This window comes from Scardinius erythrophthalmus, assembly GCF_964197995.2.
Source record: "Scardinius erythrophthalmus genome assembly, chromosome: 6".
NCBI classification, from domain to species: Eukaryota; Metazoa; Chordata; class Actinopteri; order Cypriniformes; family Leuciscidae; genus Scardinius; species Scardinius erythrophthalmus.
Genome location: NC_138226.1, coordinates 48088470 through 48114839, shown reverse-complemented (window position 1 = coordinate 48114839; position 26370 = coordinate 48088470). Strand labels below are relative to the sequence as shown.

The 26370-nt window shown below is 41.3% G+C and overlaps 1 protein-coding gene across 1 annotated transcript; it reads left to right on the top strand.

The window, feature by feature from the left end:
- Positions 1-6183: 6183 nt before the first annotated feature.
- map3k12 (mitogen-activated protein kinase kinase kinase 12) lies at positions 6184-26304 on the top strand (the record flags this gene model as incomplete). The annotated part of the gene is made up of 13 exons (XM_081369041.1): positions 6184-6601; positions 7248-7431; positions 10498-10689; positions 10768-10926; positions 12493-12651; positions 13648-13756; positions 13982-14091; positions 15430-15546; positions 16613-16732; positions 17794-18451; positions 18987-19054; positions 21495-21780; positions 25126-26304. 13 exons carry the CDS (start codon positions 6184-6186, stop codon positions 25240-25242), a joined length of 2697 nt encoding a protein of 898 aa, XP_081225167.1. The 3' UTR covers positions 25243-26304.
- Between the last annotated feature and the right edge of the window lie 66 nt (positions 26305-26370).

Sequence of the window (26370 nt, the reverse complement as noted above, 5' to 3'; positions counted from 1 at the left end):
TACGCATTAAACTTTACTCCCACTAATTGTCTGTAAGTGTGAACTTGTGAACAAGGACGCGCGCACACAGAGAGAGAAGATAATTATAAAATGAAAATTGACGGGCTAAGTTTAAATTTTGTTCTTGCTTGTTTTTTTTTCTGTCAAAATGTCAGAAAACATTTTGTATTATCCATCCGTATTTTTAAAATTCGTTAAATGACGGACGCTTCACTGTTAACACAGCCAAGTCAAGTCAAGTCAAGTGTATTTGTATAGCGCTTTTCACAATACAGATTGTATCAAAGCAGCTTCACAGTATTAAATTAAAATAATACAACAAGGTTTGTTTCTAATGGAATTTATTGATTGATAAAATTAAAATTAAATATCCCAAAATATCCCCAGCCCTCATTATATGTTGGATTCGTCTAACTTATACTTGATATTCTTTTTAGAATAAGTGATTCGTTTTGCTATTATTGGTCCTGTGGCAGGACTCCTGTCTATTCATTATCACCTGTTTTCTGTAAATTTCTATAAATTTTAATTTGTATTGGCTAACGTTTATTTAGCTAATGCGTGTCCTGTTTAAGATGTGCAATGTTCAAATGCAAAAACAGCACGTCACAAATAGAAAATCCACTTTTCGGTGCAGGATTTAGTTTCATATGTGGATATTGGAATAATAAATTAAGTAGCCAATTTAAATTAAATCACATGTACACACAATGTTCCTGTTTTTGTTTTTTACTGTTTTCTAGGGATTTCTTAATTTTAGACTAGTTGACCAGCACACATTATATGCAATGCAATATTAATCATGACTAAAAAATGTTGTTGAGCAGTATTGAAACTTTGGACTTTCACTGTATATTGCAGTGCAGAGCAAGTGAAATTTTGGATTTGGGTCGAATTCAAAAAACTTTAGAAGTCAAACCTAGAATTATAAAGATAGGCATGTGTTTGTGTGTGTCTTGCATTCTCAAAATGATGACAAAACTATATTTTAGAAAACAACAACAACATCAAAAAACAATTATAATTACAAATACATTCTCATAGATAAATAAAATGGAATATATATATATCAGTATCCACAAGTCAGAAACAAAATACCTGCTGTTGTCTGTCATGTTAATCAAACAACAAAACCAAGGTTTTACAAAGATTAATCTATATTCAATGTATATAGTGAACCCAGGGGATTTGTGATCCGTTGAACCACTACTCCCAACAGACAACTACATGTCAGCTTATTCAGTCTGAGTCTACTACTTCTCTAACTTATAAGAGTAACTTATAGTTAGTAACATTTTTAAAGAGGACTATCGAAATAAAGTGTAACCAAGACTGTTGTTGAAGAACAGCTGATGGATTGATGGACGTCACATGATATGATTCCTTTTTGTCAATACTAGAAACGTGGCTTTCAAATGAAAGATTGGTATCAAAGAGCACACCCAGGTTCCTAACCGACGACGAAGACCTGACAGAGCAGCCATCAAGTGTTAGACAGTATTCTAGGTTATTACGTGAGGAAGTTTTTTGTCCAATAATTAGAGTCTCTGTTTTTTCAGAATTAAGTTGCAGGAAATTACTAGTCATTCAGTTTTTATATCAGCTATGCATTACATTAATTTTGTGAATTGGTAAGTTTCGTCCGGGCGTGAAGAAATATAGAGCTGAGTATCATCGGCATAACAGTGAAAGCTAATGCCATGTTTCCTAATGATATCTCCTAAGGGTAGCATGTACAGAGTGAACAGCAGCGGTCCTAGTACTGAGCCTTGTGGTACTCCATACTAAAGCATCTCTTACAGTAGCTTAGTCGGTATAGGCTCTAACATATATATTGTCAATTTAGATGATTTAACAAGTTTAGATAATTCTTCCTCTCCTATAGCAATGAATGAATTTAATTTTTCGTCAGGGAGACTACAATGCACTGCCAGATGCGATACTGTAGTAGACGGTTACATAGTTGTAATTTCCTCCCTGATATTATCAATCTTGTTTATAAAGTCATTACTGCTGTGCTGCTTGGAAATGTTTGGGGTGGAAGCTTTATTATGTGTTGATTTTGCCACTGTTTCAAATAAATACCTATGGTTTTGTTTATTTTGTTTATTTCAGATCTAGCAGCTTTTAAGGCCTTTCTGTATGCAATCGAACTCTCTTTCCATGAAATGCAAAATACCTCTAGTTTTGTTTTCTTCCAGCAACGCTCCATCTCTCTGGCTGCTCTCTTAAGGGCCCGAGTGTGCTCGTTGTACCACGGCGTTGGACTATTTTCTTTAATCTTCTTTAAGCGCAAAAGAGCAACTGTGTCTAAAGTGCTGGAAAAGAGAGAGTTAAAAGTTTCTGTCGCAAAATCGAGTTCTTCTAAGCTATCCGGGATGCTGAGATGATGAAACTGATCAGGAAGATTATTAATAAAGCAATCTTTAGTGGCAGAAGTGATAGGTCTAACATATTTGTAACACGGAGTCGGCTTTGCAGCCTTGGCTAAATGAAGTTTACACGAGACTAGATAATGATCTGAGATGTCATCGCTCTGCTGCAGAATTTCAACGGCATCAACATTTATTCCGTGTGATAATATTAGATCTAGACTATGATTACGACGATGAGTAGGTCCTGACACGTGTTGTCTAACTCCAATAGAGTTAAGAATGTCTTTAAATGCCAATCCAATGCATCTTTTTCATTATTGATGTGTATATTATAATCACCAACAATCATGACTTTATCTGCAGCCAGAACTAACTCTGACAGAAAATTAGCAAATTCTTTGATAAAGTCTGTATGGTGCCCTGGTGGCCTGTATACAGTAGCCAGCACAAATGTTAAACCTGATTTATCATTTACACTATATATTGCTACATTTAGCAACAACACTTCAAAAGAATTATATTTAAAACAAGACTTCTCAGTAATTCTGAAGATATTACTATAAATTACAGCAACACCTCCCCCTTTGCCTTTCAGACGAGGCTCATGTTTATAACAGTAATCTTGCGGAGTGGACTCATTCAAAGTAATATAATTGTCTGGTTTTAGCCAGGTTTCTGTCAAACACAGCACATCTAGATTATAGTCTGTAATCATATCATTAACAATAAGTGCTTTTGAAGTAAGGGATCGACTACAAGCAACCCGACCTTTATCATTTGTTCATCTGTTTTTTTTATTTGTTGAACATCAATAAAATGTTTACCTTTAAATGGGTTTGGAAGTTTTTTGTATGTCCTAATTCGGGGAACAGACACAGTCTCTATATGATGATATCTAGGTGAAAGAGGCTCTATGTGATAGGATTTATCTGGCCTTGGTGACGCGAGGCCGCTAGCAGACGGTCGGTTTAGCCAGTCTGTCTGCTTCCTGACCTGAGCCCCAGATTGTCATGTTTGAGCTCTAAGACTATGAGCCATATTACTAGAGAGAAGAGCAGCACCATCCCAGGAGGGATGAATACCATCTCTTTTCCACAGGTCAGGTCTGCCCCAAAAACTTTTCCAATTGTCTATGAATTCTATATTATTTTGCGGAAGAGTTCACTAAGCTAGGCACATCCAAAGCAGTATCTAAAGCCCTTGTACTCTTACAATTAACCTCGATTAAAGTTTGGATGTGTGTCTCTAGTTCTGAAATCTTCTCTGTCAGCCTGTCTATCTCCCTGCATTTATCACATGTTAAGTCCTCACTGCTGACAGAGAATGCTATACTATACATGCGACACGAAGTGCAAGTGACAATAACAGGAGAAGACATTACTCACTGTGTTTGTTGACTGATCCAGTCAAATGAGTTTGCTATTTTGTGTTCATGCAGTACATTATGCTGTCTCTGTTGAAGCGTGTTTTCTCAGGTTACTGATGCACTTACATGCACATTAACCCTCTGGGGTCTGAGAGGTTTTTGGGGTCCTTGAGATGTTCTGACATGCCCTGACATTTGTGCTTTTTTCAGTTGCTTATAAACATATTAATGGCAAAGGTGTAAATTCACTCTATTTAGCACAAACAGGGCTACCATAATATGTGAGCCACGTGAATGTACATGTTTGTATTTTTGAGAGAATAATGTTTATGCATGGTTTTTTAAAAAACAAAAAACTAAAGTTTCTGAAATAAGGCCATAAAACACATTCTAAATATATGTAAATAAGACTTTTGACTAATGGATGTCATTGCCTACTGTTTTTTCTTCAAAATTATGTGAAAATCATCCTGCCTAATCATTCACATAACACAATACATTGATTTAAATCTTGTAAAACACTTTTTGTTTGGAAAGGCAATATGCGGGTGGGCGTGATTCACACCTGAGGAGTCAATGGGGCCCGCATAATGAGGCTGCATACGTAATGAGCCTTTCATTCAGGTGTGTGACTGAGCCACAAGAATGCAAGGACAATATATAACTGGTTTGTTGTTTTTTGTCCACAAATTTTGCTTGCAAATTGTACAATATCCAAGGTAAACATTTCTAGTAATTGTGCAGTTAATTGTTCTCATACTGTCAGATTTGGAATATATTCTCTTCCCAAATGTGTCACTAATAAAGCATAATAAAATTATTTAAAGAGAAGGCTTATAATGACCTTTTAAGATTTTGTTTACATCTATCCTTATATATATATATATATATATATATATATATATATATATATATATATATATATATATATATATATATTTATATATATATATATTTATATATATATATATATTTTTTTTTATATATATATATATATATATATATATATATATATATATATATATTAAGGTTATACAATTACAACAACATTTAAAATTGTAACAGTATTTCCAGTGTAATCTTTCTTTGTATTCGCGATTCATATTTAAACAGTATTTTTGCCAGCTGTAGTAGCTCCACAACAGCACGCATCTGTGCGTTCATTCATTCCGATTAGAACAAAGCAAACAGAACTGACCTAATTCCTCAGCGGGATCCGTTTGCTCCTCGAAATGATACTTCCAGAACTTCTGAGGTACATTTTTGCAGGATTATTATCAAGATAGTATTATTCCTCACAGCATCGTAAAGTACATACGTCTGAAAGTGAACTCGCGGTGTGTGTTATCCAGCTGATGTGGGCGTTTCACAGGTTTGTATTGATCGGCTTACATTTGCGTTTGAATAGCGCGCGCTCTCCGTGGGCGGAGCACATTATAACGTAATTAGCTGAGATGAGAACGACTGACATCTCTCTCTTTGCATACATATTACATAAACTGTGAATATTTGTTTTTTATAAAAATTACTTCATTTTAAAGTAGAGAATTCAAGCTTCATGCCTGTTTGCCTGTTTGACTGAGTATTCGCTGAGTTATTGTTCATTTTCGGACGCGTTTCAGAATGGACTAAACTGAAAGAGAGGAGGCAGAACTCGCTTTGTTTTTATTTTTCGTTATTTGGCAAAAAGCACAACACTTTGTTTTTATTGTGAGCATACACAAAAATAATACACATTTAACAGAATCTATTGATGTATGAAACTACAATGAAAAATCAAAGTCAACAGAGTATTCATGAGTTTCTTTTACACTGCTAAAAAAAAAGCGAGCTGGTATCGCCGGCGATACCGCCGACCTCAGGGGGTTAAGGAAATTCTATTTTATTTAAGTACAATTGTTTCAAAAGTTAATGCACTTTAAAAAGTGAATCTCATTTCATTTCAATAAAAGATTGAGCTCGCTTGCACCCTCTTGTGGGCATAAGAGACAATACAGTACTTTTTTCCCTCTAACTTTTAAGTATTGCCTTCAGTATTCGAATATAATGCAAAATTTGCTAATATTTAAGAAAGAAATTCTAATTAAATTTTTAAGCCATTTTGACAGCCCCAGTTCCTAAATACACGAGTAGTAGTTGTGTACTAAATACACATAGTCCTCGTGTTGTTGGCATTGCTACACTATGATAGTGATTTAATCCACCATAATACACATCTCTAATACACGATTGTATTTGATTGCCTTTCCTAGTAAGTAATAAGTAATAAGTAAGGTCTTTCTCGAATCTTATGGCTTGCTTTGTGATTCCCCTCTCCAGGTGTGTTGACGAGCAGCGGTACTCCGGAGTGAGTGGTGAGGGCCACTTTCCTGAAGGGTGGGTAACTCGCGGGCCACCCTCGCCCCTTCTGCCCCTTCTGCCCCTTCTGCCCCCTCTGCCCCCATGGCTTGTGTCCATGAGCAACATGCCCCTTCCCCCTCCCTCTCCGGGTTCAGCACCCCGCTCTCTGATCCGCCCTTCTGCCGGCCGGATTCGGAGGTGCCGGCGAGCACCCCAGACACCGAACTCACCCCGACCCAATGCGTCCTCCGTAACGTGCTCTCCATCGACCCCGTCGGGGGCGGCAGCGGCACCCACAGCAACAGCCCCACCCTGAGCGACGAGCCCACCAACTTCTCCAACAGTGTGCTGAAGCTGCAGGAGGGTGGAGCCGAGGGCGGAGCCGTGCGCAACCAGTCAGACAGCTTCCGGCTGCAGGCGGGCGGAGGGGGATTTCTGGAAGGCTTGTTCGGATGCCTGAAGCCAGTGTGGACGATGATCGGGAAAGCCTACTCGACAGAGCACAAGCAGAGCCATGAGGGTGAGTACCACAATCGGAGACAGCAAGCAGCAACCAGAGTTAGAGGGCCCTATTTTAATCATCTAAGCGCTTGGTCTAAAGCGCACAGCGCAAGTGCACTTAGGGTGTGTCCGAATCCACTTTTGTTAGTTTAACAATGGCAAAAATGGTTGGCGGTCCCGGCCCATGGTCTAAAAGGGTTGTTCCTATTCTTTTAAAGAGTAAAGGGTGTGTTTTGGGGCGTAACGTGCAAAAAAACAATCAGGGTCTCATCTCCCATTCCCTTTAAAAGCCAGTTGCATTCGCACCATGGCAGAATCGCTATTAACATTGCGGATTCGCTATTAGCATTGAGGATTCTACAAGCGGAAAGACTGAACGCGTCTCCAGAGAGGAAACGGATAAGCTCTTGTGCAAGGTTAAAGTTTCCAAGCAGACCATCCAAATAGCAACGCACGAACAATGCACCTGAACACACCTCGTTCTCAGACCAGCAACCCATGAGCGCACAGATGGGCGCAAATGCATTTGCTATTTAAACAATGTGGCGCAGGACGTGAAAATTTGTCAGGCTAAAACTAGCAAAAAACACTAGCGCTGCTTTGCGCCAGGTGTATGATAGGGCCCAGAGTCATTTCAGGCGGGGATAATGAAATGTCTCTTCCAGATTCCTGGGAGGTGCCGTTCGAGGAGATCTCCGAGCTGCAGTGGGTTGGCAGCGGGGCGCAGGGGGCCGTTTTCCTGGGCAAGTTTCATGGTGAGGACGTGGCTGTGAAGAAAGTAAGGGACATTAAGGAGACTGAGATCAAACATCTGCGCAAGCTCAAACACCCCAACATCATTACTTTCAAGTGAGTGAACAGAAACATGCACAGCACCATCACCCTCAATTAGAATCGATCATTTAAAGTGTTTTCCCATCTACATCTGTCTTAGTGTGTGCTGTTGCTGTTTGAGCATGAAAAAGCTCCAGTTCCTCTCTATGTCAGTGTCAGTGTTTCTGAACTCCCAGAAACGCCTCTATTGTAGTTTTGAGTTTCTTCCGGGAACGAACACGCCACAATATTCTTCATTATAATAATTAATACGCAGAATAAAGGGGCGGGGCCTGGTTGAGTTAGTTAGTAGTGTGTTAAACTGGCGGTTATGGTAAGGGGCGGGACATTTCCCACACACACTTGAAGTGCTTGACCAATCACAACACACTGATCCAGCCGACCAATCAGAGCACAGTGTGCATTTTTGAAGGAGGGGCTTCATAGAGACAGGAACTAAACAGAGCGTTACTGACAGACTGGGAAGAGAGGAGCCGCAACAATGGAGAATATGAGGAGAATAATCAACATTCAAGCAGGAAAACCTGTTCTAGTAGAGACCAGACACAACATCAAGACTTTGTACAAGAGAATGATAGGTCCCCTTTAACTTTTAAAATGACATGTGCAAGCTTCAAGTTAGTCCGGTTTTTGAGAAATCAGACTAACAGACATGGGTAACGTGACTATGTCTTTGTCCAGCATGTACTTTATGCAACTGGACTTAGCACTCCGGAAGACAGAGTGCAACCTGATTCGGTTGATCAGTGAATGATCTGTGTGTTTTTTACGTGTAAATCTCACCCATAGCTGATTTCATTGGTCAACTCAATCACTGTCAAGAGAGTTCATGGATTCAGTTCAGAACAATCATGGATGGATCCAATCACAACAAACAGTAATGCTATCTATCATGATGTGCTACCAATGCTATACTATGGCTAGGGTCAGGGTTTAGGTTAGGGATTAGTATTTATTTCAGAAGTGTGTAAGCAATCAGCACTGTAAATAAAATGACCAATGAAATCTGTCGAATCAGCTTAGAGGCGGGATTCACAGATCATTATAAGAGATGACGTGCATCAAACACAACACAGGTGAGGTATCAAAACAGTCTGATCATGTGTGCAAAGTGCGCACTTCGCTTTGAAACACACAGCACAACATGTTTTATATATATATATATATATATATATATATATATATATATATATATATATATATATATATATATAGCTGCAAGCAGCAAATAATGGGGCCAAGCCCCAAATTAGTAATTAAAGACATTTTTAGATGATTTTAAGCAAAATGGCTGAAAACTCACTAGTGATATGATTTAATTGCTGATCACTTTTGACCAATAGGAGGCACTGTTACCAAATTGATGTGGTGTGGTCAGTGTGAGGAGATGATGACACAAAATTTGGTGTCAATATGCCAAAGCATTGCAGAGATACAGCCTCAAGAGTGACAACAACTTTGCTAATGTGTTATTCAAAACACAGTGGTTTGATCAATCAAAAAGCTTTTTATAACATTATGTCGGCATGGTCTGAAGATGATCTGAGATGAAAATCGGACCAATGGCCTAGGAGTTAGGTTAAAAATTGCAGACAGCAGTTTCGATAATCTGTAATTGTTTATTGTTCAATGTCAGTCTATTAAGACTAGTTTCATTGAAATAGGCAAAAGTAAAAAAATTCATTAACATTTAATTATTTATTATTTCATTATAAATTTGGACCTCAAGGTGGCACTGTTCCGAAACTCTTGAGTTCCTTACACATACAAACATGTTCCTTGACAAATAAGTTTCGTAATGATACGATAATGCTGAATTTTACGATGAAATTCAAAATAGCTGAAGCACAAAATGGCAGACAAGGGAAAATTGGGTATCATTCGCCACTATGCTGCACTGAATAAAAAAGAGACAAATTTTATGATTTTTGGGCTAACCAAAAATAGTTCTAAACAAAAATAGCTATTTTTCATTTCTCCTGACCAGTAGGTGGCGCTGTGCCAAAACGCTACATGTAATGCCTCAGACTAATCTTGATGCGCTAAACGTTGTGGAGATATAGCCTCACATCTATTTCACATGCTCTTCGTTAAATTTGTATTATTCACGTATTCATGTTATGAAAAAGCTTTAAGAACTTTTTTGCCATCATGGTCTGAACTCTAAAGATTCTTTGAACCAATTTTGATGACAATTGACAATTGGATGAATTCGAAAAAATTGCATGGCGTAAAATGAATTATGTTATTCCAAGAAATCAGAATTTTCAAAAGTTATTAGCATAAACGTCAGTGCACAGTTGGTGGCGCAAATTAGGTCACAAACAGAGCTGATGGTAATTAGTGTGATCTACTAATAACACCGACGCTGCAAATTAACAATAACACAGCTTGGCAAACGATATCTTCATCCTCTGGCATTACAGTTAAATGAGCGCGAGTGGAGAAGATTCTCTGCGGCTCCTCCTCCTACAGCAACTATCGCAGCATGTTAATGGCAAACTGGGTTCAGACATGCTTTTCTAACGGCGCAAATACCAGTAAATAGACTAGCGCAAACCTTAGTAAATCACTTTTTTTCATGATATAAACTACAATATAATAAATTTAGCGGTCTTGAGAGGAAAACTACAAACGCATACGTGAAAATAACTGTCTTTGCGTTTATCGCAAATTTTTAACTGTGTGTCTTTAGTAAATCCTGACAGTAATTTTTTAAAGAGGGTTTGACAGGCAATCTGACCAATCATAATGCCAATATTATGTTTGTCTGACAAACAAACCAGACAGTAGAGTTAGTAGATTCACGTCGGTGGACTTGAACTTGAAAAATGGTGTGTGTATTGATGTTTTTCCACAGTTGAAACAGCATTCCTTCTGATGTTCATTGATGTTTATTGAATGAATTAATTGAAGGAAGAGATGATTGGTTGAACTCATTATTAAGGACATAAGGGGGCGGGGCTTAGCACAGGTCAGCTGAAGTCCTCCTCAGCAGCTGATGATACTCAGCAAACACTCTCAGCACAGTCCGTTTCTGCAGACGCGTGTTGAAAGCGTGTGTGTGTGTGTGTGTTTCAGGGGCGTGTGCACGCAGGCCCCGTGTTACTGCATCCTCATGGAGTACTGTGCGCAGGGCCAGCTCTACGAGGTCCTGAGGGCCGGACGGAAGATCACGCCCTCCCTGCTGGTGGACTGGGCCATGGGCATCGCCGGCGGCATGAACTACCTCCACCTGCACAAGATCATCCACAGAGATCTCAAATCCCCCAAGTATGACCGCCTGACTAGCTGTAGTCTTGTTTGTCCCCTCCTCCCGCACGCCTGATAACACACCCTCTCTCCCGGCAGTATGCTGATCACACACGACGACCTGGTGAAGATCTCAGACTTCGGCACGTCTAAGGAGCTCAGGGACAAGAGCACCAAGATGTCGTTCGCCGGCACCGTGGCCTGGATGGCGCCGGAGGTCATCCGCAACGAGCCCGTGTCTGAGAAAGTGGACATCTGGTACGATCATTAGTAGTGATGGGGTCTGGGAGGATTTAATGCAGTTCAAGAAAAGTAGTAGTAGTAGTAGTGTTTATTCATCCCCGTAGGGACAGTAGTTTGCAGCAAGCTCACACAGGCATTTAAAACATTATAGTTGGCATATACAAACAATAATTTAAAGCAGATAAACCTAATTTAAGAGAACCAGACCAGCTGACCATCAATCAACACTAGAAGAAATTGTTTTAAAATCTAATTTTAGTAGTACCTAAATGGGTTAATTCACCCAAAATTTTTAATTCTGTCATGTATTACTCGCCCTCATGTCGTTCCAGACCGTAAGAAACACAAATGAAGATATTTCAAGTCCCACCATAGACAACCTGTTCAACCAAAACTCTGACGCTTCAAAAACTTTTATTCACACATAAACATTGAACAGTGAACGCACATCAGATTTGGTAAATGAACACTCAAGTGGATTACAGAATGGTTCATATTCCTCCTCCAGCGCATTCCTATGCTCTGTCTAACTCCAGTAGAGTCTCCAAATGCCAATCCCAATGTGTCTTTTATTCATTGACTACATGGATATTAAAGTAGATGAGGTACAGCATTGTCTCTTTGAGGCTCTGCTGAAGGAAACACTGGGAGTGTGTTGTCCACAGGTGCTCATTCTTCGTCTCCTAAGATCACAGATGTTAGCGTTTCTCCTCGGCTGCTCTGTGTTATTGCACAAGCCTCCCACAGAGCTCCTGTTCTGTGAAAGCAGTGCTCTCTATAGGGGCTTTCACACCGGAGGAACCTTCTCATAGTTCCTACAACTATTGGCGGAAGTTCCCGTTTTTCGCACCGCAGGAACTGGGAACGATTTTAGTTCTAGGAACTCCTTTTGGAGGAACTTATTTACTCTTACTCCAGAGTCGGGTCTAAACCAGCGCTATAGGAACTATCCGTGACATTAGTGTTCGCTGATTGGCCGAACGCACGCGAAACACCAGCACACGCCATTTTTAAAAAGATTATAGCCTGTATATTTACTCCACAAACTAACTCTACGAATATGGAAAACAGTGATAGATGAGCCTCTAAACCTTTACGCTGAGGAGAAAATCCAACACAACTTTGAGGAGACATGAGAAACATGATTATGTATTTCTGCTCAGCAACACTGGACATCAACCACAAGCCATATGCTAATAACTCTTCATTACTGGCTACTTTCTATGTATGACAGTTCTATCTAATAACGTATATTAGACAGGACCGTTAGACAGATCGTAAACTAATGAAGATGGAGAATGCGAGCGCTGTGAGCTCAGGCTCAGTCATTCTCAGCTCTGCCAAAATAAAAGTCCCAACAACAAGCGCGGCTTACGTCAGAGTTCCTACTGGCGCAACCAGGAAAACCAGGATGCGACCAGGAAAATTTTCCTAAGGGACTACCCGGTGCAAAAGCCCCTTATAATGAACCTAATTTACAAAGAAAATAGGCATGCATAGAATTTTTTTTTATATCATACATAAAAGTGTTGAATCCAGCAGAGAATGAGGTGATGAATGCATCATATCTGGTGTCGGCAGGTCGTTTGGTGTGGTCCTGTGGGAGATGCTGACCGGTGAGATCCCGTATAAAGACGTGGACTCCTCCGCCATCATATGGGGTGTGGGAAACAACAGTCTTCAGCTCCCTCTTCCTGACAGCTGCCCGGACGGCTTCAAAATCCTGCTCCGACAGTGCTGGTGAGAGAGAGAGAGACCGAGAGAGAGAGAGAGACCGAGAGAGAGAAAGAGAGAGAGACCGAGAGAGAGAGAGAGAGAGAAAGAGAGGCCGAGAGAGAGAGAGACCGAGAGAGAGAGAGAGAGACCGAGAGAGAGAGAGAGAGACCGAGAGAGAGAGAGAGAGAGAAAGAGATACCGAGAGAGAGAGAGACCGAGAGAGAGAGAGAGAGAGAGAGAGAGAGAGAGAGAGAAAGAGAGACTGAGAGAGAGAAAGAGAGTTTATTGCTTTGAAGTGTAATAAGGACTCTTTTTAAAGGTGCAGTGTGTAATATTTAGGAGGATCTGTTGACAAATGCAATATCATACACATAACTGTGTTTTCAGTGGCGTATAAAGACCTTACATAATGAACCGTTGTTTTTATTACGTTAGAATGAGCATTTCTCTCTACACACACCGCGGGTCAGCTTACATCGACATGTTTCTACGGTGGCCCTAAACGGACAAAATGCGTTTCGTCACTCTGTTGATCTTCGTGCAGCGAAGTGAGCTAAAGTCAGCGGATAAAACACTGACACAATTATGAACAAGTAACAATAATATTTGCAATAACATATCGTTTTACTGAATAATAAAGTAAACATAATTTCTTGATTTATCTTTGTAAAGAAAGCCCATTGATTAACTGGCACCTCTCTGCTGTCTCAGAGACGACATCACTTCCTGTCGGCCACCTTCTGTTGGGTGCGATTCACAACCTCACCACTAGATGCTGCTAAACATCACACACTGCACCTATGAGTTTGCTAAAGTGTACTTTCTGTCACAAGAAAGAAGACAGGAGAGAACCATGTGGAAATAGAAGACAAGGAAAAGATGGTGTAGAGAATAATATGATTAACGGACTCACATGATAAACTAATGTGTGTGTGTGTGTGTGTGTGTGTGTGTGTGTGTGTGTGTGTGTGTGTGTGTGTGTGTGTGTGTGTGTGTGTGTGTGTGTGTGTGTGTGTGCAGGAACTGCAAACCCAGGAACCGGCCGTCGTTCAGGCAGATTCTGCTGCACTTGGACATCGCCTCAGCAGACGTGCTGTCCACGCCACAGGAGACCTACTTCAAATCACAGGTGAGACGTGCGGCAGACAAGTATCGCCCCTAATATTAAAAACGATTCTCCAGAAATTAAAAACATCCTCATCATAGAAGTCGCTGCATTAATAGAAAGGACAAAAGATGAGTTCCGCGTCATTGGTCCTTGTAACGGTGCAGCTAAAGCAAGAGATGATCAGTGATTTAATGATGATAATTTGTGTGTGTGTGTGTGTGTGTGTGTGTGTGTGTGTGTGTTTAGGCGGAGTGGCGTGAGGAGGTGAAGCAGCACTTTGAGAAGATTAAGTCGGAGGGCACGTGTCTGCACCGTCTGGATGAAGAGCTGATTAACCGGCGACGGGAGGAACTCAGGTCAGCAACGATCACATGACCCTAAACAGCCAATCAGGAGGGAAACATGAACAGAGGAGAGTAGATGACTGCTTTTTTTGATTCTACAGTAATTAGGGTTTCAGTGTGTAAATATTTCTAGGATTAAACATTTTAATAATGTTTTTTTTTCAATTGGCATGTTTTTTTTCCGATGTGTTTCAGTCTTAGAAAAAAAGGTTCTATTTAGAACTCTAGGGTTCTTGATTCAGTTTTAAAGAACTCAAACTTCATACCAGAAATAAGGATGCTTGATGTATCGGCAATCATATCGGTATCGGCCGATATATGTTCATTACGTTGGCTTGGAAAATGTTCTTTCTTTCTTTCTAACTCCAAACTCCAACTGTCTAGATTCAGATTTTGACAGGTGGAGAGGCACATTAGACTCATTTAAGCTTCCATTCTATCTAATATTTCTAAACTGAAAACATTTAAACTTTTAAAACTACTAAACTAAAACTTAAACTAATTAAAACTGAAAACCTTCAAACTTCAAGCTTTTAAAACTTCTTCAAACTTTCTGGCAAGGCTTTTTCATGCCAACTTAAAGTTTGTCTATAAACTTTTTTATCTAGTTTTTGATGTTATCGTTATTGGTTTGATAAGAAAATTGGACCGATATATTAAAGCCGATAAATAATGTATTTCCTTCAGCTGAGACACTTCAGATGCGCACTGTTCAACATGATGGATCTGAATTGCTTGAAATATGACTGAAATCACTTCAAAAAAGGAAAATACAGTAAAGTGCATTGCAAGTCTGTAATATCGGCTACATAAAATTATAATGAGAACATCATTATAATTGTGTGTTTGGGACGTGGCTTTTAATGCTGAGGCTTTTGTTTTTGTAATCTGGCTCTCAAAAATTATATAAAAATTTGGATTTAGACTTTTTGGCCAATATATCGGTTATCAGCTTTCAAATATAAAGAATTATCGTATTGGCCAAAGTTTTCATATCGGTGTATTCCTAACCAAAAAGGTTCTATATGAGAAGAAACATCTTGAATGATTGCATAATACTCTAATGTTTTACAGGTTTTAAATTTTTATAGTGATAAGGTATGTTTACAAGCGGTTAAATTCATAAAATTTAATTGTAATGAAAAAATCAATCAAAACAAAATGAATGAATTAAAACTAAATCGATAAAATGATCCCATGATGGAAAAGGGTCTATATATGAAGCGTCTCTATAGAGTGAGGTTATACAGTAGAGTTAGCGCAGGTGTTGAGGGCTGAGCCTGAACTGAGTCATAAGAGCGAGAGGAAAGAGCAGTGATTGACATTGCTGAGCACGCCTCATGTCCACAGGCACGCGCTGGACATCAGAGAACACTACGAGAGAAAGCTGGAGAGAGCCAATAACCTCTACATGGAGCTCAACGCCGTCATGCTGCAGCTGGAGCTCAAAGAGAAAGAGCTGCTCAGGTGATTCCCTGTTCCTCTAACATCACCTTTACAGCATGACAGCGTCCACCAGATGTTCTGATAGCTCTAGATGCAGGGGAGTGAAGATTCATAGCAAATAAAGATAATATTAGAGCTTCTCAAACGTGACATTCACACTGTTTTTCACCCTTTCAATATTACTATACCATAATAATTTAATTACACCTCATATCCTGTGAACTGATAGTGAAAAGATATTAGCTGCATTTCCATTACCCTTCAAATTGCACAAATTGAAATTGCGAATTGAAAATACACCCAATGGAAACACGTCAATTTGGCAAAAACTCCCATTTATCGCATGAGGGGGTTTTTCAGGCAATTCGAAAAAGAAATATTTTGCAAAACTGCAATGGAAACAGTTTTTGCGCATTTACAGGTCACCTGACGTAGATGACGCAGTGTGTTTTGGACAGAATATGAGACAGAGTTCTTTATTAAACTCATATAAGACAAAAGAATGACAGGAATAATGGATTCTAAACCTCAAATAAATGCCACAATCAAGACCTGGAAGCAGAAATGAGGGAGAAACACCCAGAAACTCCTCATGTGCCGCTCACAAGTATAATAAGGGTCGTTTCTTACCATTAATGCTTGGACAACACATATCCGTCTCCTTCCATTAATAATGATGGCCAGTGCAGTGGCTGGGATATACATTATCCTACCAACATCCATTGCCATGTTTTTGGAATGATTTTACTGATCGCGAGAGGAAAAAATGAAGTTTTAGTCGCATAACGAAACGCCATCATTTAGCAATAGTTTTTTGTCGACATTTAGAAAAAAAAATGGCAAAAGTTTTGTGCAAATCTGTAATGGAAACACGCCTATTGACTGATCTAAAGACTATACCGTTGAACAAAGACACTGTGTTTACTGTAGCGATGGGCAGTGTGTATTCAAGATGCTTGTTCTTTTCCGGTGTTCTTGACCGGTCTGAAAGGGCTCCCATCATTCACTCCAGATAACTGAAATGCATCCAAATTAGATACATTTATCTTTATTTATAAGTGCTAATGCTATGGTGTTATTTATTAAGGAGGGAACAGTGTCTGGATAAGAAATATCCCGGTCTGTTCAAACATCACCCCTCGACCACGGTGGACAAACTCATCAAGAAGAGAAGCGTCCCTCAGAAACTGCCGTCTCACGGCAAGAGGTAAGAGGAGTCTCCTTCAGTCATATCTACAACATATGACATGGACATATATCAGGGTCAGGGCTAGAGTCTGTCTTACACACAGTGTTATGTAGGGTAGGAAGGCTTTGTCTTATATGTGACTGTATGAACGTGTCTGTGTATAAAACAAACAGCGCTGCAACAGTCTGCTTCACCGCAAGCTGTAGAGAAGTTCCAAGATACAAAGAATATGTACATGGTTAAATGATCTTCAACATTTTCTTCAAACACGGACATGCAGAATTATGAAAGACACACTTTTCTGAAAAAAAGGACATTACTGATGCGTTTTGCATCTAACGTTGTAATCGAAATTGTTCACCCCCGTTTCTGAGGAATCTGAGCTCGTTCCTCATGAGCAATGGCCTCCAGTTCAGTATTATTCTTGGCTTTGCTGCTGCAACCGCCTTCTTCAAAGCCCACCAGAGATTTTCTATGGAGCTCAAGTCATGTGACTGTGATGCCACTGTAAATCTTCAAGGACTTCTGGCGACCAAGTCCACTTGAAAAATTAGTTGTGTTGAGTAAATTTCAATTACTTTTGTTTGATTTGTTCATTGCAAACAGCTGAAAGTCTGTACATTTTGCCAATAAACCTTGCAATGGGGGTTGAATAATTTAGACTACAACTGTATTTGCAACATTTCTGTTAGCGCTGTATGTTTTAAACACCCAGGTAGCCTACACTACACCAGTGGTTCCCAAACCTGTCCTGGAGGACCACCAACACTGCACGTTTTCTTTTTCTCCCTAGTCACACACACCTGATTCAACTCATCAGCTCATTAACCCATGTGATAATGAGCTGATGAGTTGAATCAGGTGTGTTTGACTAGGGAGAAAAAGAAAACATGCAGTGTTGGTGGTCCTCCAGGACAGGTTTGGGAACCACTGCACTACACTACACTACACTACACTACACTACACAGTGCCTGTCAGTGCAATGTGAATTTGCCTTAACATGGACAGTGTAATATGTAAAGTGCCACCAAAAAGAATGTTGAGTAACTGATGACTTCCTCTTTAACTGCCGTATCCAGACCTGACCTCCTGAGGTCAGAGATCATTCTCCCCAAGATGGACGCCGGTGTGATGCAGGTGACCGTCCCGCCGTGTGCGAACCGAGGACCTACCTCACCTAGCCGGAACCGCAGGGTGAAAACACGTCATCGGAGGGGTGGCAGAGGAAGCAGTGGGGATCTGTCCGGGCCTAAGCACCCGTCTGCCCCTGCTAGCCAAGAAAGAAAGCCCCCTCTGTCCAACACGACGGCGCCCGCCGCGCCCCTCGCTGAAACGGCTTCAGTGGGCGCCATGAGGGAGGGCCAGCTGGAGCCACCCCCGCTGAAGCTGTCCTCGTCCAGCCCGGATCTGCTGTGCTCCACCCGCCACGCTGAAGATGGAGTCAGTGGTGCCGCCACGACTGAAGCCCTGGTCAGAGAGACCAGCGGCGGGGCTGAAGCGGGCGCCGGTCTGGACGAGACTCCACCCAGAAGTGACACGGCCAGTGAGGACGCCGCTTCCCTGCCGTTCTCCAGCAGCCCTGATTCCCCCTGCTGTGGCAGAAGCGGAGCGGTGGGCAGAACCCACGCCGAGGAGAGAGAGGAGGGCACCGGCGCCGTGCGACTGCCCAGAGGATCCAGCGGAAGTCATCTGACTCCATCAGCCATACTGTATCGAGCCGCTATCACACGCAAACAGGTACACATCTCTCTATTCCTTCGTCAAAAGATTGCATATTCATGCTTTCAGCTCAGATTTCAATAGATCTACAAGAAAAGGTCCCATGACGGGTCACCATTTCTCGTCACCTTTTCTATTTCCTCTTGTGCTGAAAAATCTGCAGGATTTACATTCAGGGGTTGGTCAACAATTTTAAGAGTGTAATGCCAGTTTTTTTTTTTTATCTATTTGTCTCAGAATTGCACAAGTTAACTAGAATGTAAACTGTTACAGCTAATTCAATTGATATTCAGCTTTATTTTACTTGAGTAAAACCAATCAATTTAGATGTTACCACATAAAGCAAGTTACATGAAATCAAACACACCTAGCTGTGAGTTTCTAGTGATCCTGAAGACATTGATTAGCTTGCTCAGGTGTGTTTGATCAGGGTTGGAGCTAAACTCTGCAGGACAGTGGCCCTCCAGGACCAAGCTTGAGAAACCCTGCATGTAATGGATATTTATTCAATCATGTGAACATTTTTTGAACGAAGTGTGTTGAATTCCCCCAGCGACGTGGTGTTTCCTCTGAAGAAGAAGAGGGTGAAGTGGACAGTGAGGTGGAGTTACCAAGAAGACGGTAAGAACATCATTATTTATTCTTTCTGGAATAATGAAAATTATCCGTTTGTTACTGTAAAGCCGCTTTGAAACAATCTACATTGTTAAAAGCGCTATATAAATTAAGATTTTCTTGTGAATTATGATAGTTGGAAGTTGCTTTATTTGTAAAGCTGTCTTTCCAAATCCATAATTAAATAATGTCTTCTTGCATTAGCAAATGCACATGAAAATAGGCTGATTGAGTGTTGTGTATTTTGAGTTATATCAAAATGGTTATATTTATAATATGAGTACAGACACTACAGTGCAATATAGCATTTGCACTATGATGGTAAACTCTGATGGAAGATAACTGGTATTGATCATTAGCTATGTTGCTAGCTGATGATATTTAAAGGCTGCTTGCTTGCCTGACTCAAATGAGATATTCTGATCCTGAGAACTGATGGTGGGGCCAGTGTAGGCACGATATGGGCTTGAGGATTCAGATAGGGCCAACATGGAACCCACGCACAAACCCATTTAGGGCCCTTACTGGGGCTAATCCACATAGAGCAAACAAGGAACCCATGGACAAACTCATGTAGGGCCCATACTGGAGCTAATTCAGATAGGGCCGACATGACCAGGTGACCAGGTTTGATAACTGTGTAAAGTACGTCAATTATGAAATGACTTAAATTCAGCTATAAAGCAGCTCTGCAGAAAACATCGTCCAGCTCAGTTGATCCTCATCCAATAGTGTCAGTGTAGTCAAATCAGTAATATTGCTGAATATTAAGTGTCCCCAACTAAGCAAGCCAGAGGCGACAGTGGCAAGGAACCCAAACTCCATTAGAGAGAAATGGAGAATAAACCCTTGGGAGAATCCAGGCTCAGTCGGGGGGCCAGTTCTCCTCTGGCCAACGAATGAACACGGTGTGATTATGGTTCGAGCTGCATCACAAGTCAGAAGTCAGATCATAGCATTCAAAATATTTTATCCAGTTCCTTCTGCTTGAAGATCAGATTCATCACGCTGGTATGGAGATGAAGCTGACCATAGGTCTGTGCAGAAGACTTGTCTGGTTCTTGTGGTCTTTGCTGAGGATCTGTGCCATGTCAACGAGGTCTTCACAGGGGATTGTCTAGTAGACACAGTCTCTGCTGACATTCAGGGCTGCAAAGAGGTCGTGTCTAGGTGCAGGTCCACCTTCTGATCTGCATACGGCCCGGATACGGCTGACTACGGTAACCTCAGGATAAGAATGAGACAGACAGACAGACTAATATTAACATAGATGCCATTCCTCTTAAGATGTAACAAGTACATCTGGTGTTATGGGAAGTGTTCCCGTATTCCGGTTAACCTAATTTAAGCATCCTTTAACCTAATTTCCAACAGTCCTTTAACGGATTTGAATAATAGGATTGTAAGGATACTGTCTTTTCTAGTATCTTTGACAGAAAAGGTAGATTCGAGATCGGTCTGTAATTAACATTCTTTAGGATCAAGTTTTCTTTTTGAATGAGAGGTTTAATAATTGCCAGCTTAAAAGGTTTTGGTACATATCCTAATGACAATGATGAATAAATAATATTAAGAAGAGGATCTATGACTTCTGGAAGCATCTCTTTCAGTAGCTTAGTCGGTATAGGGTCTAACATGTTGTTGATTTTGATGATTTAAGAAATTTAGACAATTATTTCTTTCTTATAGCAATGAATGCAATTGTTATGACGTCTGACTGGATACTATAGTGGATGGTTGCATAGTTATAGTTCTTTCTGTAATAGTATCAATCTTAAATAAATTCATAAAGTCATTACTACTGTGCTGTTTGGAAATGTCCTAAGTTGAAGCTTTATTTCACGGTAATTTAGTTTTTAAGGCCTTTGTGTATGCAGTAACACTGTCCTTCCACGAAATGCGAAATACCTCTAGTTTTGTTTTCTTCCGGCTGCGCTCTGTTTTTCTGGCTGCTCTCCTGAGGGCCTGAGTGTGCTCATTATACCACGGCGTTGGACTATTTTCTTTAATCTTTTTGAAGTGCAAAGGAGCAACTGTGTCTAAAGTGCTGGAAAAGAGACTCAATAGTTTCTGTTGCAACATTGAGTCCTTCTGGTATGCTGAGGACTTGAAACTAATCAGGAAGAATATTTCTATAGAATTCTTTAGTGGTAGATGTGATAGTTCTACCATATTTGTATACATGAGACTAGATAATGATCTGAGATGTCATCGCTCTGCTGCAGAATTTCAACGCCATCAGCATCGATTCCATGTGACAAACCAATTTAGGGCCCATACTGGGGCTAATTCAGATACGACCCATAGGGCCGACATGGAACCCATTATAAGTTACTTATAGTTAGTAGAATGACTAAAGTGGACCACAAAATAAAGTGTTACCAAATTTTTATTTGAATATATCCTTGTTTAATTGTTTGTATGTTCTCTAATGTCCAATTTACAGACGGCCAACCAGTATAACCAAGTGCCAATCAGTATCCACTTTCAGCTCAGAGAACCTGTCGGTTTCAGAGGGAGAGGAGGGCCACACCACCGACCACTCCCACAGCGGCACACCAGACGTGGTCAGCACCAACACCGACGAGCGTCTGGACGACCGCAGCGATGACCTCATCTCCCAAGGGTCTGAGATCCCTGTGGATATTACAGACCCCACTCTGTCTGAAAGAGAGGCAGCTGCCCTCGAACAGGAGAGAGCCAATTTTGACCTGGAACAAAATATCCTGGAGGTACTAGTATTGTGTAAAACCATTTAACATGCTAGCCACGTTTACATGGATCCCTTTTGCTTCAATCGGAATGAAATGAATGAATCTGAACGTGGCGTGGCTAACTCTTGCCCTTGAGATCCACTTTCCTGTAGAGTTTAGCTCTAACCTCAATTAAACAACTGAACAAGCTAATCAAGATCTTCTGGATTACTAGAAAGAAGGTGAGTCTGACCAGGGATGGAGATGAACTCTGGAGGACGGTGGATCTCAAGGGCCAGACTTGGGTTAGATCAACTCTAAATAAAGTGATTGGTTTAATGTGTGCTATTATATGTATGATGTTTTGACATGTGCACAGTGTACCAATATACAGAGTTTCCCATTGTTTAGAAATGCACATACTAGCCATCCTCCTACCATTGCTTATTTTTTTAATATTTATCTATTTTGGGTCCTAATTAGGAGATGGCGAGCACATGAAGCTTTGTGCTGCGCTGCGTATATTTATCAAGCAGTACCTGCCCAAAACAAGCCATCTGTGGATGAGAATCCAAAGCAAGGACTGCTTGGACACAACAGCAGCTCGTTCCATGTGTCATTTCGCCATTTCTACACGATTTTTCAACTTTTCTATCCGATCAAGTGTTTACATATCCTATCGAATGGGTTAGAACAGGATTGGGCCAATTCATTCCAATTAACATGGTTACATGTGACTTTTTATTGGAACTGGGCTACTAGTTCAATTGCAAATATTAGGGTCCATGTAGACGCAGCTAATAACATCGCTGTGAGAAAAACAAATGCTGCTTTATTGCAGGGTTTTTCAGATCTGGCTCTGGACGTCCACTGTCCTGCAGTTTAGCTGATTAAACACTCCTGATCAAGGTCTTCAGGATGACTGGAAAACTACAGGTAGGTGAGTTTGATCAGGGGTGTGTTTCCCGAAAACATTGTTTGCCAACTATGATCGCAAGTTCCGTCATTATCAGCATAGTTCAACGAGTCTGTGTTTCGCGAAACCGAACATTCGCAGAACAACAGCATCACAGAGTTGTGTGTTTGGACTGACAGATCTCGACCTGTGGTTAGAAGCACAGTTTCTAGTTTGCATGACATGTAGACTCAATAAATCCTCATCTTGAGCAAAATAAGCAAGCTGACATTCATTACAACCTGTGTCTTTTATTTAGAATACATTCAAATGTCATTTATGTCTTTTAGTTTGTCAAGAGATTTAAAGCGTTGTTTCTGAAGAGTGCGCATATGTGAACAAGCTCTAGTGTAAGAACGAGACTATGATTGAATCTGGAAATAAAGTGAAATAACTGAGAAAAATATGAGAAAGTCCTCAGATGCCATGTCTGTAATTTATAGCAAAACATCAAGGGCTCTATTTTAACGATCTGAAACGCCAGTATCAAGCGTGAAACACAAGTAACTTTGTGGTCTTGGGCGCTGTTGCTATTATACCGGCGGGATAAATGACTCTTGCGCCGACGCAAATCTAAAATGTGTTGGTCTGAAGTCGCTTCATTACTCATAGGTGTGGTTTGGGCATAACATGATATAAACCAATCAGAGCGTCATCTCACATTCCCTTTAAGAGCAGGCGCACTTGTTCCATGGCGGGTTGCTATTATAATGGCGGATTTGCCAGGAGCGGTTCACAGCCGAGGAGACCGACGTTCTCGTCAGGGCCGTAAAACACAGAGAAGTGACATTGGGGATGGAGAAACACACCCAGATTAGCTTCGGTTAAACAGGCGTATGATAATCTGGGTAAATGTGTAAACTAGATTTAAGACTATTTTTCACATCTTCATGGACACAACAATGATTTCCCTCGTGTGGTAACATTTTTCCTTGTAATAATGTATGGTTTTCTAAAAATGAAAACTGCTGCTTCTGTGTGTAGATGAGAGAAGCAAAGTGTGTGTGCGTTGTGCACACGCTACATTGATTATGGCCAAGCATGCGCCCTTAAAAAAGAATATGAATAACATGTGCAACGCTCCACTGACTTTAGATGAGGTTTCTCCTGGTCAGTGGCGGAATTGTTTTCTGAAACTGCAAAATAGCACCAGGGAACGTTTGTGCCGGAACACGCCTCCTCTTTTCACTGAACCGCCCCCGGGAGCGCAAGTTCATTCCCTAATTTACCGACCGCTGTGTGTCGGGTGCAAAATAGGAATGATACATGCGTCGGTGTACAAAGTCAATTGCTCTTGGTGCGAGAGATAGGGCCCCTAGCATTAATTAGATCTCAAACAGATTCATTAACAGTAGTTATTACTCCACCACGTGCGTGACATCATTAACCAACATGGTTGAACCACCAATTTGCGACACTATGGACACTATAGTTGGATTCTTCATCGATGCATCGTACTATAGTAGTTAAGCAGCGAGTTACGGCATTGTACGGGAAACACACCCCTGGACGGTGAAACACACCCCTGGACGGTGAAACACACCCCTGGATGGTGAAACACACCCCTGGACGGTGAAACACACCCCTGGATGGTGAAACACACCCCTGGATGGTGAAACACACCCCTGGACGGTGAAACACACCCCTGGATGGTGAAACACACCCCTGGACGGTGAAACACACCCCTGGACGGTGAAACACACCCCTGGACGGTGAAACACACCCCTGGACGGTGAAACACACCCCTGGATGGTGAAACACACCCCTGGACGGTGAAACACACCCCTGGACGGTGAAACACACCCCTGGATGGTGAAACACACCCCTGGACGGTGAAACACACCCCTGGACGGTGAAACACACCCCTGAACGGTGAAACACACCCCTGGATGGTGAAACACACCCCTGGGCGGTGAAACACACCCCTGGATGGTGAAACACACCCCTGGATGGTGAAACACACCCCTGGACGGTGAAACACACCCCTGGATGGTGAAACACACCCCTGGATGGTGAAACACACCCCTGGACGGTGAAACACACCCCTGGACGGTGAAACACACCCCTGGACGGTGAAACACACCCCTGGACGGTGAAACACACCCCTGGATGGTGAAACACACCCCTGGACGGTGAAACACACCCCTGGACGGTGAAACACACCCCTGGACGGTGAAACACACCCCTGGACGGTGAAACACACCCCTGAACGGTGAAACACACCCCTGGATGGTGAAACACACCCCTGGGCGGTGAAACACACCCCTGGATGGTGAAACACACCCCTGGACGGTGAACCTCCAGGACCAGACCTGAAAAACCTTTCTCAATGGCTGTGTTTGTTCAGTCCACCGCTGAGTAGTCAATCTTACGAGCATCATATATAATGTGTTCAAGACTTTAATCATGCTCTCTATTTCTGTTCGCAGACTCGCGCATTATGTGAGGACTCGGACTGTGACAGCGCTGAGCTTGACCAATCAGGGAGCGGAGAGCCGAGCCGTCCCCCGAGTGCAGGAGGCTGGGGCCAGGGGCCACAAAACTGAAACACACACACACACACACACCCGTGCAATCAAGCAAACACAGGCATCACACCAGCACACACTTTCACTTTAGGTTGCACCAAAGCAAAACTGATTTTCGTGAAACACGTGTGTGTACACATCATCTAAGAAAGGCAACGATACAAACACAAAACGTCTAGCCACACAAAGAACAAATACACTGACACTGGTCATAACAAATTTGGGATCACAAACTGCCTCATGTCCAGGACATAGCCACGGAAAACATAGGAAGACAAGTAGTGCAGTTAACTAGACGAGACGAACTATGTGAAAAGATCAATGCAATTAAAAACTTCAGGGCATTCCCAATAAGCAGCAGTGATGCTTTCGTTAGGTTTGTGCTATTGACCACGAGAGCGCCAGATCATCTCCGTTAGTGTGTGGAAGGCTTGTGGTCAGCAGGACGAAGAGTGTTGAGCGATTTTGAATGTGTAGAGCCGAATGAAACTCCTGATTGCAGGAATCTTCCTCCTTCGGCCTGGATAAAGTAGTTTCGCCAATAATCCGTTCAGACGTGACGTAAATGAAGTGTGTTGCTCTCGGATTGGGACTGACTTCACTACTATGTACAGATGCTTCCTTTCCAAAGCATTTACAAGGTGCATATACAAATGTGATCTATTACGACTATAATGCCCGGAGTTTATGTAAATATATATTTAGTAATCTAAGTCTAAGAATACAAAAAGAAAACTATTTGTTAACGTAATTTAACCCGAAGACGGTCCAGTTTCGACTATTCTCTCCTGTGCTTGTGCCACTCGACCACGGCAGCTCAGACTGGTCTGGAGATCAGCAGATCGCTGTGTCAATGTACAGTTATATAGTCAGGTGCAGGACCTTTGATGCAAGTATACATGAACACTGACTGAACGGCACATATAAACGTACACGATCTACGACACGGAGATATCCGTTCCGACTGTCCGCTCTCCTCTGACCTCTCGGATTATCTTTCAATACTTTTTTCTTTCGTAGGGACATGCAATATGTACATTTCAACTAATCTGAAGAAAGCACTTTTATTTTCTGCACTGTAAAAAATAAAGTAAAACAAATAAATGACAATAAAAAAAATGAATATGAATTTTAGCTTGCCAGATG